General features: G+C 59.3%; 2 protein-coding genes across 2 annotated transcripts in view; both read left to right on the forward strand.

Moving 5' to 3' along the window:
- The window catches only part of BRD4 (bromodomain containing 4), a 75,517-nt gene extending 68,815 nt beyond the window's left edge, over positions 1-6,702 (forward strand). Inside the window, 6 exon segments of the mRNA XM_055793174.1 lie at positions 964-1,076; positions 1,279-1,438; positions 1,543-1,673; positions 2,863-3,074; positions 4,565-4,826; positions 5,969-6,702. Coding sequence (XP_055649149.1) covers positions 964-1,076; positions 1,279-1,438; positions 1,543-1,673; positions 2,863-3,074; positions 4,565-4,826; positions 5,969-6,037 — 947 coding nt within the window. The 3' untranslated portion in view covers positions 6,038-6,702.
- A 4,165-nt stretch (positions 6,703-10,867) lies between these two features.
- On the forward strand, positions 10,868-16,928 carry EPHX3 (epoxide hydrolase 3). The gene is given in 9 exon segments (XM_055793181.1): positions 10,868-10,875; positions 10,943-11,114; positions 11,682-11,761; positions 11,862-12,030; positions 12,083-12,197; positions 12,877-12,980; positions 13,436-13,564; positions 13,567-13,613; positions 15,245-16,928. Coding segments are annotated over 9 exon segments (1,155 nt in total). The 3' UTR covers positions 15,576-16,928.
- The last annotated feature ends 1,836 nt before the right edge of the window (positions 16,929-18,764 follow it).

Consider the following 18,764-nt stretch of genomic DNA (forward strand, 5'->3'; position numbering starts at 1 on the left):
CCCCAGGAGGCAGGGGGTCTGCTCCCCGCTCTTGGAGGAGGTCAGGGCTATGGATGTTCCACAGAGGTGTCCTGGCGTTCCTCGGAGCGTGGCCTCTGATAACAGCCGCCTGGCTGCCAGGCAGAGGAGGTGGAAAGATCTTGGGGGGGTAACCGGTGTGATGACCTCCAGCCATCCCCGGAATCGGAGGAAGCAGCTGATTAACACGGCCATGGGCGATCCTGGATCTCCACGATGGAGAGCCCACTCCATGGTGCCACCACTGGCATTCCCAATGGGAAACATCCGCAGCTGGGATGACTCCGGACCTTCCAGACCCATAAAACCTCGGCAGTTTGGGGACAGCTCCTGCTTCTGTTGGCCACCTGGTACCCACGTTGTGGCCCGTCGGGGCTTGGCTCCCGAAGTTGTCCTGCTCAGCCCCATGCGAGTGTAGGCAGGATAGATCCCGAGTTTTTAGGGATGGAGCAGGGGGAGGGCAGGCAGCTTGGACCTGATGCTTGAGCTGGACCTTGCCGGCTCCCAAAATCTCACCCGGAGAGCCCAGGCTGGGGGCAGGGAGGGGGCCAGGCAGGACCAGGGTGTCCCAGGGGAACCGTCCTACAGCTGGAAATAGTGCTGGACCCCCCAGAAGAACAAGAAGGAGGGGTCCCGGCAGTGGGGGGGACATCAGAACCGAGCATCGCCCGGACCCAACAAACCACCGCGTAGCCTCGGAGCATCTTCTACTCCCTGGTGCTGGGTGGTGGCAGCGGTCCCAGCTGGGAGGAGGTGCCTGGGGTCCACTGGGGACATCCCAGAGCCACATCCCAGGGCCACCCCGCTTCAGGCGGGGAGGGGGAGCTCGTCCCGTAGGGGGATGGCGTGCGCCGACCGGCTGATTTTTTTTATTTGTTTTTCGGGTGATGTCTGGCATGCCAGTGGTGACGACGGTTAACTGATTGATGCCAAAACTGTTCCCAGGTCACTTGAGGGAAGCCCCTTCCCCTCTCATGATGCATTCCCCACAGATGCCGCAGTTCCAGGGTTTGGTCCACCAGTCGCCACCTCAACAAACTATCCAGCCAAAAAAACAGGTAAAAAGGAAAGCAGAGCACCCAACCGCGGGGGTCCCACCTGACGGGGACCAGCACCTTCCCACCGCCAGCTTGGGAGCACGCGCCGAAAGCCCAGGGGCCCTTGGCCAGTGGTTTGCATCAGGAATTTGGGGATGGAGAGAAGGGAGGGGATGAGGGAAGGGCATTCCAGAACGTTCCTTGATTCTTTTATCTGTCGCAGGAGATGAGAGCCGCCTCCGTCGTCCAGTCTCAGCCCATGGTGGTGAAGGAGGAGAAGATGCATTCGCCCGTCATCCGTAACGAGACCTTCAGTCCCCCGTTGCGGCAAGATCCGCCAAAACACCCGGAGAGCATCAAACCACCTGCGCACATCCCGCAACGTGAGTCTGGGGACAGACGTGTCCCCTCCCCTGAGTTGGTTCTCCCTCACCGTGGGGCTCCCAGAGGACCCCAGTAACCTCTGACGGGAGCCGCTGGTTTTTAGGGACGGAGATGAAACCCATGGAGGGGGGACGACCCGTCATCAGACCCCCGGAGCAAAACCCCCCGCCACCAGGAGTGCAAGAGAAGGATCGGCAGAAACAAGAGCCGAAAACACCCGTTGCCCCAAAAAAGGTATCAGACCCTGGAAAAAAATGGGAAAAAAACCTCCCAAAATTCAGAATTAAACCACCTAAAATGAGGCAGGACCGCGCTGGTGGCCTGAAGCTTGGTGTTTGGCCAAGAGCTGGGGTTCTTCACCTCCATGTTGCCCACTTGGAGGTGCAAAGCACCTGGGAGAGGTCAGAGAGGTGGAGGTGGGACCCCCCTGCAGGCGGAGGAGCCGAATGCTATCCAGAGGGACCTGGAGAAGCTCCAGCTGTGGGCCCAGGAGAACCTCAGAAGGTTCCACGAGGCCAGACACAAGTTCCTGTGGCTGGTCAGGATCGGTGCAGGTTGGGGCATGAAGGGATGGAGAGCGGCCCCAGGGAGAAGGGCGTGAGGGTGCTGGTGGGTGCAGCGCTGGACACGAGCTGCCCATGGGCACCTCCAGCCCAAAAAGCATCAGAAGCAGCATGGTCAGGAGGTCCAGGGGAGGTGATGGTCCTACCTGGAGTCCTGGCTCAAGCTCTGGGCTCCTTGGGATGAGGATATGGATCTGTTGGAGCAGTGGGTGTGGAGGAGGCCACAAAGGTGCTCAGAGGGCTGGAGCATCTCTTGGGTGAGGATGGGCTGAGCTGGGCTTCTCCAGGCTGGAGAAGGCTCTGGGAAGACCTTCCCGTGGCCTTTCCAGGTGTAAAGGAGGTTTATAAAAGAGACTTTTGACCAAGACCTCATAAGACAAAGGGTCAGCGGCTTTAAACTGGAAGAGGGTGGGTTTAGACGGGACCTCAGGAGGAATATTCCATGCTGCGGGTGCTGAGACGCTGGGTTGGATTCCCCGGAGAGGTGCTGGATGCTCCATCCCTGGAAATGTCCGAGGTTCTCTGAGCACCCTGATCTCACGGAAGGTCCCTGCTTACGGCAGGAGGGTGGGATGAGATGAGCTTGAAGGGTCCCTTCCCCCCCCAACCCTTCCATGGTCCAAGTGTTGCGGGAGTGCCGGGTGCCGGAGGAGCCGGTCCTGCTCCGAGCGTGGCCTTGGGGGAGGAGATGCTGCCCAGGGTTGGGCCACTACCTCCTTTGGCCCCAGGGAACCAGAAGATGGTTTTTGGGGATGATGCGGTGATGGTGAACACCATCTCGGCAGCGGCGGGATCGTCGGCTGGATCTGCTTCCCCTCCCGGCACGGCAACTCCTGACCCCCCCGTCCTTCCCTCCTCAGGACCTGAAAATCAAGAACATGGGTTCCTGGGCGAGCTTGGTCCAGAAACATCCCACCACCCCATCCTCCACGGCGAAGTCCTCCAGCGACAGCTTTGAGCAGTTCAAGAGGGCGGCGCGGGAGAAGGAGGAGCGGGAGAAGGCGCTGAAGGCTCAGGCGGAGCAGGTGGAAAGGGAGAAGGAGCGGCTGAGGCGGGAGCAGGAGCGGCTGAGGTGAGGCCACCACGGTGCTGGCACCACCAGCATCACGGGGAAGGCTCCTTGGGGGGGGGGGTCCTCAGCACGGCCAAGGGCGCGGGGAGGGAGGGGGGTGCGATCCTGGCAGGGCACGATCCAGTCTGGCACGGACCTGATCTCCTGGCACAAATTAGTCCTGTCCCATGGCACAGATCTGATCCCATCCCGTGGCACAAACCTGATCCCGTCCCATGACACAGATCTGATCCCGTCCGATGACACAGATCTGATCCCGTCCCGTGGCACAGATCTGATCCTGTCCTGTGGCACAGATCTGATCCTGTCCTGTGGCACAAATCTGATCCCGTCCCATGACACAGATCTGATCCCGTCCCGTGGCACAAATCTGATCCCGTCCCATGACACAGATCTGATCCCGTCCCGTGGCACAAATCTGATCCCGTCCCATGACACAGATCTGATCCCGTCCCGTGGCACAAATCTGATCCCGTCCCGTGGCACAAATCTGATCCCGTCCCATGACACAGATCTGATCCCGTCCCGTGGCACAGATCTGATCCTGTCCTGTGGCACAAATCTGATCCCGTCCCGTGGCACAAATCTGATCCTGTCCATGACACAGATCTGATCCCGTCCCGTGGCACAGATCTGATCCCGTCCCGTGGCACAAATCTGATCCCATCCCATGGCACAAATTTGATCCTGTCCCATGGCACAGATCTGATCCCGTCCCGTGGCACAGATCCGATCCAATCCCGTGGCACAAATCCGATCCCATCCCATGGCATGAATCCAATCCCATCCCGTGGCATGAATCTGATCTGATCCATGGCATTGTCTGGTTTGGCAGCACAAACCTGATCTGGTCTGTGGCACAATCTGGTCCAACCACGTGGCATAAAACTGATCTGATCCCTGGCACAATCTGATCTCGTGGCACGAATCCGATCTGATCTTGTGGCACAAATCCAATCTGATCTCGTGGCACAAATCTGATCTGATCTTGCGGCACAAATCTGATCTGATCTCGTGGCACAAATCCGATCTGATCTCGTGGCACAAGCCCAGTCTGATCCATGGCATGATCCCATCTGGCCGCACGAATTTGATCCAGTCGTGCAGCACGATCTGCAGCTGCCTGATCCGTGGTGTGACGTGATCTTATCCCGTCTCGTGGCACGAACCCAATCTGATCTCATGGCGCGATCCGCCCTGGCGGCACAAATCCAGTCCAACCTTGTGGCACAATCTGATCCTGTGGCCCAAACCCAGTCCAGTCCGTGCTGTGATCTGTGCTGACGTGATCCATGGCATGACCCGATCTCATGGCACAGATCCATTCAGATCTTGTGGCACGAATTGACACCGGCACCAGTGATCCGCAGTGCACCGGGCCGGGCGCTCAGCACCAGGGGTGCCCATCCCCCACCTGTGCCGGTGCCTGCAGCTGGGAGCAAACTGGGACCAGGCTTGGCCTGACGGCACTTCCCGGGGTTTTTTGGCAGGAGCCGGGAGGACGAGGATGCCATGGAGCAGGCGCGCCGGGTGCACGAGGAGGTGCGGCGGCGCCAGGAGCAGCAGCAGCAGCAGCAGCAGCAGCAGCAGCAACAGCAGCAGCAGCAGCAGCAGCAGCAGCAGCAGCAGCAAGTGGCGGCAGCAGCGGCGCCCCAAGCCCAGAGCTCGCAGCCCCAGTCCTCCCAGTCCATGTTGGATCAGCAGCGGGAGATGGCCAGGAAGCGGGAGCAGGAGCGGAGGCGCCGGGAAGCGGTGAGTGGGGAACCGGGGCAGCACCAGCGATGTGGAAAAATCCCCCAGGAAGCAAAAAAAAAAACCAGACAGGGATTCTAAAAAATCCCTGGGGATGCTGAAAAATGCCTGGAGATGCCAAAAAATGCTCGAGAATGCTGAAAAATCTCCAGGGACACTGATAAATCCCTGGGGATGCTGAAAAAATCCACAGGGATGCTGAAAAATCCCTGGAAATGCAGAAAAATGCACAGGGAAGCTGAGAAAATCCCTTGAGGATGCTGAAAAATCCCCGGGAAAGTCAAAAATTCTCAAGTATGCCAGAAAACCCTCACAGATCCCCAAAAAATCCCTAAGGATCCCCCAAAAATCCCTAGGGATGCTGTAAAATCCACAGAGATGCCAAAAAAAAATCCAGGGATGCTGAAAAAACCCTGAGACACCAAAAAAATGCCCAACTACATGGAAAAATCGCCAGGGAAGCCCAAAAATCCTCAGGGATTCCCAGTAATTCCCAGGGAAGCTGGAAAGTCCTGAAAAATTCCCAGAGCTGCTAAAAAATCCCTGGGGCTGCAGAAATAATAAATCCTGGGAATGGTGAAAAGAATCCTGGGAATGGTGGGAAAACTCTGGATCATGCCAGAAACTCTCAGGGCACCCAAAAAATCCCTGGCAGTTCCTAAAAAATACCAGAGGCGGGTGGAAATGAAATGGGAATGGCAGAAAAAATCTGGGAAATGGCAGGAAAAATCCTGGGAATGGTGAAAAAATCCTGGGAGTGCCCAAATATCCCAGGAATGGTGAAAAATCCCTAGGGGTGCCAGAAAGTGATTCTTGGCAGTGCTGAAAAATCCTTGGAGACACCAAAAAATTGCATGGGGCTGCCAAAAAAAAAACCAGGAATGGTGAAATAATCCTGGGAATGGCAAAAAAAAAAATCCTGGGAATGGTGGGAAAACTCTGGATCATGCCAGAAAGTCTCAGGGCTGCCAAAAAATCCCTGGTGGTTCCTAAAAAATACCGGAGGCTGGTGGAAATGAAATGGGAATGGCAGGAACAATCTGGGAAATGGCAGGAAAAATCCTGGGAAGGGTGAAAAAAATCCCAGGAATGGTGAAAAATTCCTGGGAAGCCCCTGACAGCTCTTTTCCCTTCTTTTGCAGATGGCAGCGACGATCGACATGAATTTCCAGAGCGATTTACTGGCAATATTTGAGGAAAACCTTTTCTAATGGCGCCTGGAGAATTTTGGGAATTTTGGGTTCTTTTCCTCCCGATTTGACTCTTTAAAAAAAAAAAAAAAAAGTCAAAAAAAAAAAAAAACCACACACAAAAAAAAATAATTCTCCTTTTTTTTTTCCCCCCATTTCCCTGGCAAAAAAAAAAAAAAAGCTTCGGACTCTCCGTTAAGTGTTAAAAAAAAAAAAAATAAATAAAAAATCTCCGGGATCGGGATCGTCCCGCATGTACCGACCGGCACAGGGATCGGCGGGGTCTGCCTTACCCCCCTGGACTTTCACTTGCAGGTTTTTTTTTTTTGTTTTTTCCTTATTTTTCCTCTTTTTTTTTTTTTTTTCATATTTTTTTCCCCCCTTTTCACACCGATAAATAGGAAAACGAGTCCAAAATTCAAATCCCAGCCAAAAAAAATAAAACCCAAACCTCAATCCAGATGGGAAATGGCTGGGAAAAGGTTCCCCTCCCCCACCCCCCCCCTCCGCCACCCCCGTCACTTTATATTCCGGAGTTTCTTTTTGTTTGTTTTTGTTTTGGTTTTTTTTTTTTTTGTTTTGGTTTTTTTGTCTTTATTTTTCACGTATTTTGGGTTTTTTCGTGATAAAAAGGTTCAGCGGCGGCACAACAGGCGCTTCACAATAAACCCCATTTTTGGATGGTTTTTCCTTTTGGCCTTTCAGGATAAAATTTGGCGTCGGAGGGGGAAGGGGGGGATCTATAGGGAACGGGGGGGGGGGGGAGCCGGGACCCCACCTGCTGCTCATCCGTCGTCCTCCCTCACCTTTCTTCCCATTTTCCTCCTTTTTCCTAATTTTTTATATCTTTTTTCCTCCTTTTTTCTCCCTTTTGCATCTTTATTTTCCCTCATGCTTGAAATTCTTTTTGAAATTCTGAATTTTTTTAACTTTATCTTATTTTTCATTTTTCTCTTCCCTCTTTTCCCTTTTTTCACTTCTTCCTCTTTTCTTTTGTCTCATTTTTCCTTTATTTTTCCTTTTTTCCATTTGTCCTCCTTTTTTTAAATTTTATCCCATTTTTCTTTATTTTTCTCTTTTCCCTTTTTTCACTTCTTCCTCTTTTTGTCTCGTTTTTCCTTTCTTTTTCCTTTTTTCCTCCTTTTTTCCTCTCTTTTTCCCTTTTTCCTTCCCCTTTTTTCCCCCTCTTTATTTCCTTCTTTTTTCCTTTTCCCCCCTTTTCCCCTCCCCCATCCCACCCCCTGCTATTCCCCCACTTCAATCTTTTTCTCCCTTTTTACCCCCAAAAGCCGCCGGGTTCTTATTTTTATTATTTTAAAGTGTTTTTTTTTTCTCTCTCTTTCGTCAAGTTGATGATTTGATTATTATTTTTATTAATTTTTTTAATCATAAAAAAAATACCTTACAAAATCTCCAGGTGTTTGAGTGGGGGCGGGGCGGCTGCCCCTCCCTCCATTAATATTATTATTATTATTATTATTATTAATATTAATATGATGCTGATGATGCTGTTCGGGCTCCATCCCCCCTGGTGCCATAGCCCCTCCCCCCCGATCCCAGCGGGATCCGCTCCGGAGCCGTCGGTGGGTGTTTCCGTAATTCCCGGGAGTTGCAGTTGGGTCGGTGCCGATCGCGGAATAAACGCAGCAGTTTGGGGTTTTGTACAAAAATCGCCGCTTTTGGCCCCATTTTTTCCACCCCCACCCTGGGCTGGGGGGAGGGGCACCCTGGGGGGGGAGGGGGCGGGGGGGGGGGGCATGGTTGGGGCACCCATCCCCCCACCCAGCGAGCCTCATCCCCTCCCCACTAAAAACGCTAAATTTTCACTTGATACTGGAAAAAACTGGAAATTCCGGGATCTATTTTAAAATTCACTAAAATTTCAATTTTAGTTTGACATTTTGAAACCTTAAATTTGGGTAAGTTTTACAACTTAAAATTGAAAATGAAAACTTTTGAATGAAACTGACTTTTTTATTTAAAATTAACTTGAAAACTGAAGTTTTAAAATTTAATATTGAAAGTTGAAAGTTCATAATTTTTTGCTTAAAACTTTAGACTTTAAAAATATTGACAATTAAAACCAGGTTTTTTTCATTTAAAACTGTATTGAAAATTAAAACTTCAGAATTTTTTGTTTAAAACTGAAGTTTGTTGTAAAATTTAATATTGAAAATTAAACCCAGAATTTTTTGTTTAAAAACTTTTAAGTTTTTAAATATAATATTGGAAATTAAAACTTCAGAATTTTTCATTTAAAACTGAAGTTTTAAAATGTAATATTGAAGATTAAAACCTCTGAATTTTTTGTTTGAAGTTAACTTGAAAACGGAAGTGTACATTTAAAAATGAATGTTTAGTATAAAATGAAACTTTTGATGCTTTGAAAAAATTTTAAGTGTAAAAATGAAACCTAACTTTTAAAAAACTAAAAATTAAATTTTAGGGCTGACTTTTTAAAATTTAACTTTGAAAGTTGCATTTAATAGTAATTAGCAGATTTTAGCTCTTTGCAAAAAGAATTTTTCATTGAACAGGAAAATTTTCATTCAGAATTTGAAATGAAAAATGAAAATTTCAATTCTTAATAACCACGTCAGGTTACAGTTCGTATTTAAAATATTTTAAAATTTTGATTTTAAAAAAATTTGATTTTAAACAATTTGATGTGGCCATGGGATCCCGCTGCAGAGATAATTGACATATGAAATTATTGGGAATTAATTATGAATTAAATAATTCGGGATTCCAAAGGCGGCACCAGACGCTGTAACCGGGGCCCGAGTCTGAGCTGGGGGGGGGGGGGGAGGGGCAGCCCCTCCCCCACCCTGGGCGGGGCCTTGGTGAGGGGGGAGGGGCGGCTGGGCGGGGAAAGAACGGGAAAAATTGGGGGGGAAAAGGAAAAGGGGAGAAAAAGGTTAAAAAGGGGGAAGAGGGGAAAAAGGTATAAAAGGGGAGAAAAGGTAAAAATAAAAAAACCTAAAAAGGTAAAAAAGGTCCAAAATGCCCCAAAGGGCCGAACCCTCCCCGGGCACGAGCCGCCTCGGCGCTCCCCGCCCCTCCCCCCGCTGCCGGGCGCGGAGGGGGATGGGCCGCAGGGGCGGGTCCCCCGCCCTCCCCTCCCCCACGTGACCCCACCTCCTTCCTCGCTGTCATTGGCTGGCGCCCGCAAGGGCCCACCCCCACCCCACCCCGGCGCCCCGCTGGCCAATGGGCGGTGGGGGGCGGGGCCGGGAGCGGCCGAGGTCGGGCGGGCGGAAGAAGCGGTGCGAGAAGGTCGGGCGGGGGGGGGAGGGGGGGCGGTGACAAGGACCCCCGGGTCGCGACAGCCCGGTGACGGGGCCCCTCGGTGGCTGGGATTCCCCGTGGTGTCGCGACAGCCCGGTGAGCGGTGACGGGGGCACGCGCTGTCGGGACGGGGGGTGACAGGGGCCCACTCCCCCGGAGACAGGACAGCCCCATGTCGCGACAGCCCTGCGCCTGATGACAGGGACCTCTGGTGACAGGGACACTGTGGTGAAGGGGACACCCTGCTATGGGACCTGCCCGGGGGGGGGGGCACGCCGGTGAGAAGGTCACCCCAGTGTCGTGACAGCCTTGAGACTGGTGACAGGGACACCCCGGTGACAAGGACACCCCCATGTCGCGACACCCTGGTGACTGGTGACAGGGACACCCTGGTGACAAGGACACCCCCATGTCGCGACACCCTGGTGACTGGTGACAGGGACATGCTGGTGGGGGGACACCCCAGTGACAAGGACACCCCCATGTCACAACAGCCTGGTGGCTGGTGACAGGGACACCCTGGTGACAAGGACACCCCATGTCACAACAGCCTGATGACTGGTGACAGGGACATGCTGGTGACATGGACACCTCAGTGTCGCGACACCCTGGTGACAGGGACACCCCAGGGACAAGGACACCCCCATGTCATAACACCCTGGTGACTGGTGACAGGGACACCCTGGTGATAAGGACACCTCAGTGTCACGACACCCTGGTGACTGGTGACAGGGACACCCCAGTGTCGCGACAGCCTGGTGACAGGGACATGCTGGTGACAGGGACACCCCAGGGACAAGGACACCCCCACGTCACAACAGCCTGGTGACTGGTGACAGGGGCACCCTGGTGACAAGGACACCTCAGTGTCACGACACCCTGGTGACAGGGACACCCCAGTGTCGCGACAGCCTGGTGACTGGTGACAGGGGCACCCTGGTGACAAGGGCACCCCCATGTCGCGATAGCCTGGTGACTGGCGACAAGGACACCCCAGTGTCGTGACAGCCTGGTGACAGGACATGCTGGTGGGGGGACACCCTGGTGACAAGGACACCCCAGTGTTGCGACAGCCTGGGACTGGGCCACCCTGGGGACATGGCACCTTGGGGACGAGGCCACCTCGGTGACGAGGCCACCATGGGGACATGGCCCCCCAGGGATGTGACAGGGCCACCACGGGGATGGGGCCACCACGGGGATGGGTCACCAAAGCGACATGACGACTCAGGTGACATGGGGCATGCTGGTGACAGGGCCACCACGGGGGTGGGGCCACCCTGGGGACATGGCACCTTGGGGACGAGGCCACCTCGGTGATGAGGCCACCATGGGGACATGGCCCCCCTGGGATGTGACACCCTGAGGACAGGGCCACCATGGGGGTGGGCCACTCTGGGGACAGGGCCAACACGGGGATGGGGTGGGCCACCCTGGTGACATGGCACCTTGGGGACATGGCCACCATGAGGCTGGTTGCCACCACGTAACCAGGACCCCCTGGTGACACGTGTGTCCGTGTCCCCCCCCAGGTAACACGTGTGTCGTCCTCCCCCCCCCGCCATGCTCCTGTCCCTCTGCTCCCTGCTGCTGGCCCCCACCCGGCTGCTGCTGGCCCTGTGGCGGCTGGTGGCCCAGCTGGGGGGTGGCGGTGGCCGTGGTGGCCGCGGGGGTGGCCTACGGGCTGTGGGGGCTGTGGGTGCTGCTGCGCCGGGGACCCCGACGGACCTTCTGGTGGCGGGTGAGGGACCAGCCCCCCCCCGGCCTGGCCGATGGCACTTTTGGGGAGCACCGGTACCTGCACCTCAAGGTGGGGGGGACCCCGGGGGGGGTAAGGGGGGGGCCTGGAGGGGTCCTGAGGGGTCTTGGGGGACCTGGGGGGCCTTTTTGGGAGTCCTGGAGGAGCCTTCAGGGGTTCTGGGGGGGGCTCTTGGGGGCTTGGGGGAGGGTTCTGGGGGTCTTGGAGGCTTTTTGGGGGGTCCTAGAGGTGTCTTCAGGGGTTCGGGGGGGCTTTTGGGATCTCGGGTGGAGGTTCTGGGGGTCTTGGGGGCTTTTTGGGGGTTCTGGAGGTGTCTTGGGGGTCTCCTGGGGGTTCTGGGGGGGCTCTTGGGGTGCCAGGGGGAGCTTGGGGGGAGGTTCTGGGGGTCCTGAGGGGTTTTGGGGGGTCCTGGGGGAACCTGATGGGGCTTGGGTTGGGGGGGGGGGCGGGGCTGGGGAGGGTGCTGGGGGGGGGTCAGTGAGGACCTGCTTGTGAGACAACTTGGAGGATCCATGTGACCTGGGGGGGGGGGGGGGGGAATGTGGGGGGGCGGGGGGAGGCCAGTTTTTGGGGTGGGGGGCTCCCCAGTGACCCCCCCCCCCACCCGCCCAGGACTAGGGGCTGCGTCTCCACTACGTCACGCGGGGACCCCCCACCGCCCCGTTGCTGCTGCTGCTCCACGGCTTCCCCCAGAACTGGTGGGTGCCCACCGCGCGTGGGGACGGGGGTAGGCCCCACTGCTGTCACCCCCCCGGGGCCACCCCCCCCACCCCCCCCATCACCTTCCCCCCCCTCCAGGTTCTGCTGGAGGCACCTCCTGCAGGACTTGGGGACCCGGTACCGCGTGGTGGCCCTGGACCTCCGGGGCTACGGAGCTTCGGAGAAGCCACCAGGCAGGGACAGCTACCGGCTGGAGGTCCTCCTGGAGGACATCCGCCAGGTCATCGAGATCCTGGGGCCACCCCCGGTGGTGGGGGAGGGGCCGGGGGCCACCGAGGCCCCCCCCGGCCTCCTCCAAGTGTATCTTGGTGGGCCACGACTGGGGTGGCCTCCTGGCCTGGGAGGTGGCCTCCAGCCACCCTGAGATGGTGGAGAAGTTGGTCATCATGGACCGCGCCGCACCGCGCCGTCATGGCAGGTAATGGGGGGGGGGCTGGGGGGGGACGACACACAAGCGGGGGGCTGGGGGAGCCATCGGGTGGCACCTCTGGTGGCCACGTAGGGTTCCGCCTAACAGGTGGCCTGGGGGGCAGCCCTCATGGCCGTGATGGGCCACCATGGCGCCACTGGGTGCCACCTCATGGCCATGCCATGGCCACCATGGCGCCACTGGGTGCCACCTCATGGCTGTGTCACCAGGTGCCACCTCATGGCCATGCCACCAGATGCCACCTGATGGTCATGCCTTTGGGTGCCACCTCATGACCATGCCATGGCCACCATGGCACCATTGGGTGCCACCCCACCATGGCGCCATTGGGTGCCACCTCATGGCCGTGCCACCAGGTGCCACCTCATGACCATGCCATGGCCACCATGGCGCCATCGGGTGCCACCTCATGGCCATGCCATGGCCACCATGGCACCATTGGGTGCTACCTCATGGCCATGCCACCAGATGCCACCTGATGGTCGTGCCTTTGGGTGCCACCTCATGACCATGCCATGGCCACCACGGTGCCATTGGGTGCCCTCTCATGACCATACCCTTGGGTGCCCTCTCATGGCCATGCCACCAAGTGCTGCCACCACCCTGTGGCTGGTCTGGGGACCCCTGTGGTGACGCTGACACTGGTGGCCTCTCCTGGCACAGGTTTCATGGCGTGTCACCTCTCCCAGCTCCTGCGCTCCAGCTACATCTTCCTCTTCCAGCTGCCCTGGCTGCCCGAGCTTCTGCTCTCCTTGGCAGACTTTGAGGTGAGACCCCATCCCCACATCCCCTTGGGATGAGACACCCCCCCACGTCCCCTTGTGGTGAGGTGAGACCCTACCCCCACGTCTTCTAGGGGGTGGCCTTTGAGGTGAGACCCCATCCCCACATCCGCTTGGGATGAGATCCCACCTCCACAACCCTTTGTGGTGAGGGTGAGACCCCACCCCCATATCCCCTTGTGGTGGCCTTTGAGGTGAGACGCCACCCCCACATCCCCTTGTGGTGAGACCCCACCCCTATGTCCCCTAGGGGGTGGCCTTTGAGGTGAGACCCCATCCCCACATCCCTTTGTCCCCACACCAGCCCCTCGGGTGCCCCGTGCCACCTTCTGCCCCCAACCCCAAGCAGCTCCTCCAGACCCCCTTGAGGAGCAGCGCCCCCTCTCGGGAGGTGGAGCGGGGACCTCCTAGCCCAGTGCCAGGGTGGTGGCCCCCTCCAGACCCCCTGTCCTCCGGGTGGCCCCACAGCTGGTGCGGACGGCGCTGACGGGCTCGTGGTGGGGATCCAGAACGCGGCGCAGCGGCTGACAGAGCAAGAGGTGGACGCGTACCTGTACGGGCTGTCCCAAGCCCGGGGGGGCTCACACCCCCCCTCAACTACTACCGCAACCTCTTCCGGTAGGGGGGGGAGGGCCAGGGGTGGGTGGTCATGGTTGGGTGCTCCTGGTTGGGGTAGTCCTGGCTGGGTGCTCCATGTTGGGGTTCTCCTGGTTGGGTGCTCCTGGTTGGGTGGTCATGGTTGGGTACTCCTAGTTGAGGTGCTGCTGGATGGGTGCTCCTGGTTGGAGTGGCCATGGTTGGGTGCTACTGGTTGGGTGTCCATGGTTGAGGTGGTCCTGGTTGGGGTGTCCATGGTTGGGGTGGTCCTGGTTGGGGTGCTCTTGGTTGGGTGCCGCTGGTTGGGTGGTCCTGGTTGAGTGTCCATGGTTGAGGTGGTCCTGGTTGGGGCGGACCTGGTTGGGTGGTCCCAGTTGAATGCTTCTGGTTGGGTTCTGCTGGTTGGGTGGTCCTGGCTGAGGTGGTCCTAGTTGGGTGCTCCATGTTGGGGTTCTCCTGGTTCGGTGCTCCTGGTTGGGTGATCTTCGTTGGGTGCTCCTGGTTGGGGTGGTCCTGGTCTGGTGCCACTGATTAAGTGCTCCTGGTTGGGGTGCTCCTAGTTGGGTGCTGCTGGTTCGGTGGTCCTGGTTGAGGTGGTCCTGGTTGGGTGCTGCTGGTTCAGTGGTCCTGGTGGAGGTGGTCCTGGTTGGGGTGGTCCTTGGTGGGGTGCTCCTGGTTGGGGTGGTCCCATTTGGGTGCTCCATGTTGGGTTTCTCCTGCTTGGGTGCCCCTGGTTGGGGTGCTTTTTGTTGGGGTGCTCCTGGTTGGGGTGGACCTGGTTGGGTGGTCCCGGTTGAGTGCTCCTGGTTGGGTGCTCATGCTTGGGGTGCTCCTGGTTGGGTGCTCCTGGTTGGGTTCTGCTGGTTGGGTGCTCCTGGTTGGGGTGGTCCTGGTTGGGTGGACCTGGTTGGGTGCCCCTGGTTGGGTTTATATTGGTTAGGGTGCCCTGGGTTGGGTGCCCCTGGTTGGGTGCTCCTGGTTGAGGTGGTCCTGGTTGGGTGGACCTGGTTGGGTGCTCCTGGTTGGGGTGGTCCTGGTTGGGATTATATTGGTTAGGGTGCTTCTGGTTGGGTGCCCCTGGTTGGGGTGCTTCTGGTTGGGTGCTCTTGGTTGGGTGTTGCTGGTGGGGGTGGTGCTAGTTGGGTGCTCCTGGTTGGGGTGGTCCTGTTTGGGTGTTCCTGGTTGGGTGCTCCTGGTTGGAGTGCTGCTGGTTGGGTGGTCCCGGCTGGGGTGGTCCTAGTTGGGTAGACCTGGCTGGGTGCTCCTGATTGTGTAGTCCTGGTTAGGGTTCTCCTGATTGGGTGCTTCTGGTTGGGTGCCCCTAGTTGGGTGCTCCCGGTAGGGTGGTCCATGTTGGAGTGTTCCTGGTTGGGTGCTCCTGGTTTGGTGGGCCCTGGTTGGGGTGGTCCTACTTGGGTGCTCCATGTTGGGGAGCTCCATGTTGCGGTTCTCCGTGCTGGGGTGTTCCATGCTGGGGTGCTCTGTGTTGGTGTTCTCCTTGTTGGGGTGCTCCAGTTGAGGTTCTCCATGTTGAGGTGCCCCATGTTTGGGTACTCCACATTGGGGTTCTCCCCGTTGTGGCTTTCCCCTCGGGGCACTCCCATTTGGGTGCCCCCCCCCCAACCCCTCCCTCTTGCCTCCCTACCCCCCAGGGACACCCCGATCCCCCGCGAGCCCCCCCCACTCCCCACCCTCCTGCTGTGGGGCGCTGAGGATGCCTTCCTGGACGCGCGGCTGGTGCCCTGCCTGCGCCGCTGCCTGCGCCCCACCGCGCGCCTCTGCCTGCTGCACCGGTGCCGGCCACTGGCTGCCCGAGGACCAGCCGCGCCCCGTCGCCCGCCTGCTGGACCACTTCCTGGGCACGGGGGACCACCACCACTAGCGGCACCCAGGGGTGCTCCCCCTCCTGCGGAAGGGAGGGGAGCGGTGGGGTGGGGGCGGGAGGGGCCTAATGGCCGGGTGGGGACCGCAACGTTGGGGTGAGGAACCGCCTCCTGGGTGGGGACAGTGGTGGATCCTCAACATCTGGGTGAGGCACCAACATCTGGGTGGGGACCCCAACATCGGGGTGAGGAACCAGATCCTGGGTGGTCAGATGGTGGTGGTTCATAAACATCTGAGTGAGGAACCAACATCTGGGTGGGGACCCCAACATCAGGGTGGGAACAGTGGTGGTTGGGTGGTTCCTCAACACTTGAGTGAGGAAGCAACATCTGGGTGAAAAACCAACATCTGGATAGGGAAGCCAGCATCTGGGTGGAGATGGTGGTGGTTGGGTGGTTCTTCAACATCTGGGTGAGAAACCAACATCTGGGTAAGGAACCAACATCTAGGTGAGGAAGGTGGTGGTCTCTCAACATCTGGGTGAGGAACCAACATCTGGCTAAGGAACCAGCACCTGGCTGGTTGGATGGTGATGGGTCCTCAACATCTGGGTGAGGAACCAACATCTGGATGGGGCCGATGATGTTCCTCAACATCTGGATGAGGAATCAACATCTGGATACGTAACCCAGAATCTGGATGTGGAACCCAGCATCTGGGTGGGGACGGTGGTGGTTGGGTGGGTCCTCAACATCTGGATGAGGAACCAATATCTGGATGGGGAAACAGCATCTCGGTGAAGAAACAACAGCTGGATGGGACGATGGTGGTTCCTCAGCTTCTGGATAAGGAACAAACAACTGGATGTGGAACCCAGCATCTGGGTGGGGACGGTGGTGGTGGAGTGGTTCCTTAACATCTGGGTGAGGAACCAACATTTGGGTGAGGAACCCAACATCAGGATGAGGAACCAGCACCTGGGCGGTTGGATGGTGGGTGGTGGGTCCTCAACCTCTGAATGGGGAATCCAGCATCTGGGTGAGGACAGTGGTGGTTCCTCAGCATATGTGTGAGAATCCCAACATCTGGGTGGGGAACCAACATCTGGGTGAGGATGGTGGTGTTGGACAAGGACCCCATGTTGGGGTGGATATGCAACATCTGGATGAAGACCCCAATATCTGGGTGGTGACCCCGAGGTGGAGGTAGAGATCCAACATCTGAATGAGGACAACCACATCTGGGCGAGGATCTCCACATCTGGCTGGGGACCCTGGTGTCCAAGCGGAGACCCCAACATCTGGGGAAGGACCCCAATGCCTGGGCGAGGATCCAACGTCTGGAAGATACTGAAGATCTGGGCGGGGACCCCAACATCTGGGTGCTGGTGCCACCTCTGGGGGGGAACCCCAACATCTGGGTGAGGACCCTGGTGCCCAGACAGGGACCCCAACATCTGGAAGGGTCCCCACGCCTGTTCCCAAGTGCCTTGAATAAAGTAGGGTGGTAGCAGCAGGTGCCTGCTGTTGGGGGAGGGGCCGCGTGGGGCCACCCCACCCCCAGCCGGCGGGGGAGGGGACCCAGGTGTCGGGGGGAGGGACGGGACACCCAGGCCAGGTGGCAGGGGGTGGGTGCTGCACCCACACGGCCAGCGTGAGGCCCAGCACCCGTGGGTGCCAGTCCCGGTGCCGGAGCAGCACCCGTGGGTGCCAGCGCCCAGCCGCGCCGCAGGAATGTTCCCGAGTGACTTTTTGGGGGGGCGGGAGGGGGGGGGGGGGCAGAACCAGAAAAACTCGCCGGGGTGGGGGCGGGGCGGTGCCCGGCGGTCTGGGTCCCCCCGGGGGGGGGAGGGGCAGGATGGGGGCGGGGCGGTGCTCGGGGGGTCTGCGCCCCCCGCCCCCCGGCAGGGCCCCCTCGCTGGCGCTGGGCCCGGCAGCTGCTGCCACGGGGGGGGGGGGGAACAGCTGCGTGCCCCTCTGCCACCCTGCGGGGACCCGGCGGGGGGAGGGGTGAGCACCCCACGGGTGGGGGGGGGGGGGGGGGGGGGGCGACACCAGAGCCCCTCCCCGGGGGGCTGGGGGGGGGGGGTCCCGGGGGGGGGGCCCCGGGGGGGGGGTCCCGGGCCGGGGCGGTGCGTGTCCTGCCCGTGGCCCCGCCCCGTGGGCGGGGTGGGGGCGGGGCCGCGGCTCGGCGGCTCCGTGCGGGGCCGCTGGGTGCCGAGCCGGGCCGGGGCCGGGCCATGGGCCGGGCGGGGGGCGCGGGGGGGGGCCCGGCCGCTGCCGCTGCTGCTGCTGCTGGGGGCCGGGGCGGCCGCAGGTGAGCGGGGGGGGGACACCGAGCCGGGCCGGGCCGGGCCGAGCCGAGCCGGGCTGGGGGGGAACCGAGGTGGAGCGAGCCGAGCCGGACTGAGCAGAGTTAAGCCGAACCGAGCTGAGCCGAGTTAAGTCGGGCTGAGCCGAGCCGAGCCGGGCTGAGCCGAGTTGAGCCGAACCGAGCCGAGCCGAGTTAAGCCGATCCGAGCCGAGCCGGGCTGAGCCGAGTTAAGTCGGGCTGAGCCGAGCCGGGACGGGGGAGCGGGAGCGATCGGGACCGGGCCGAGCCCTGCCGAGTTCAGCCGGACCGAGCCGAACCGAGCGGAGCCGGGCCGGGCCGAGTCCAGCCGAGCCGGGCCGAGCCCAGCCGAGCTCCCTCGGGCCGGGCTGCGAGGGGGTGGGAGCCGTTTTTCCCCCCCCCCCGGGAGCGGCCCGAGCCGGGGTGGGGGAGGGGGTCAGGTCCCACCCGCTCGGTCCCAGTTGAGCCCCAGTTTAGTACCGGTGGGTCCCGGGGTGGGGGAGGGGCGGTGCGCCGCACTTTGGCCGCGCGGAAAAAGTTTGGAGCCGGGGGGGAGGGGCCGAACCGGGCCCGGGGGAGGGGGGGAGCGGGACCGTGGGAAGGTGGGGGAGGGGCGGGGGGGGGGGCACCGGACCCGGTGGGGGCGGATAGGGCAGATCCCGGGACCGGGGCGGGGGAGGGGGGGGTTGGTGGGACCGTGGGAACGCGGGGCCGGGCGGGGGGGAGGGGCCTGGGGGGGGAACCGGGGAGGGGGGGAGGGGCCGGGGCGTGGGAACGGGGCTGGGGGGAGGGGAGGGGGCAGCGGTTTGGGGGTGCGGGGATTGGGGGGAGGGGGTGCAGGACCGCCCCTCCCCGGGGCATTTTGGGACTTTAGGGGTGCAGCGATCCGGGGGGGACGGCGCGCGTGCAGCGGGTGTGCAAGCGTGCGGCGCACGTGCAGCGGGCGTGCAACGGACACGCGCGTGCAACGCGTGTGCAATGTCTGTGGTGCTGCAGGCATGTGCAATGTGTGTGCAA

This window comes from Falco peregrinus (assembly GCF_023634155.1).
Source record: "Falco peregrinus isolate bFalPer1 chromosome 12 unlocalized genomic scaffold, bFalPer1.pri SUPER_12_unloc_1, whole genome shotgun sequence".
Taxonomy (NCBI): domain Eukaryota; kingdom Metazoa; phylum Chordata; class Aves; order Falconiformes; family Falconidae; genus Falco; species Falco peregrinus.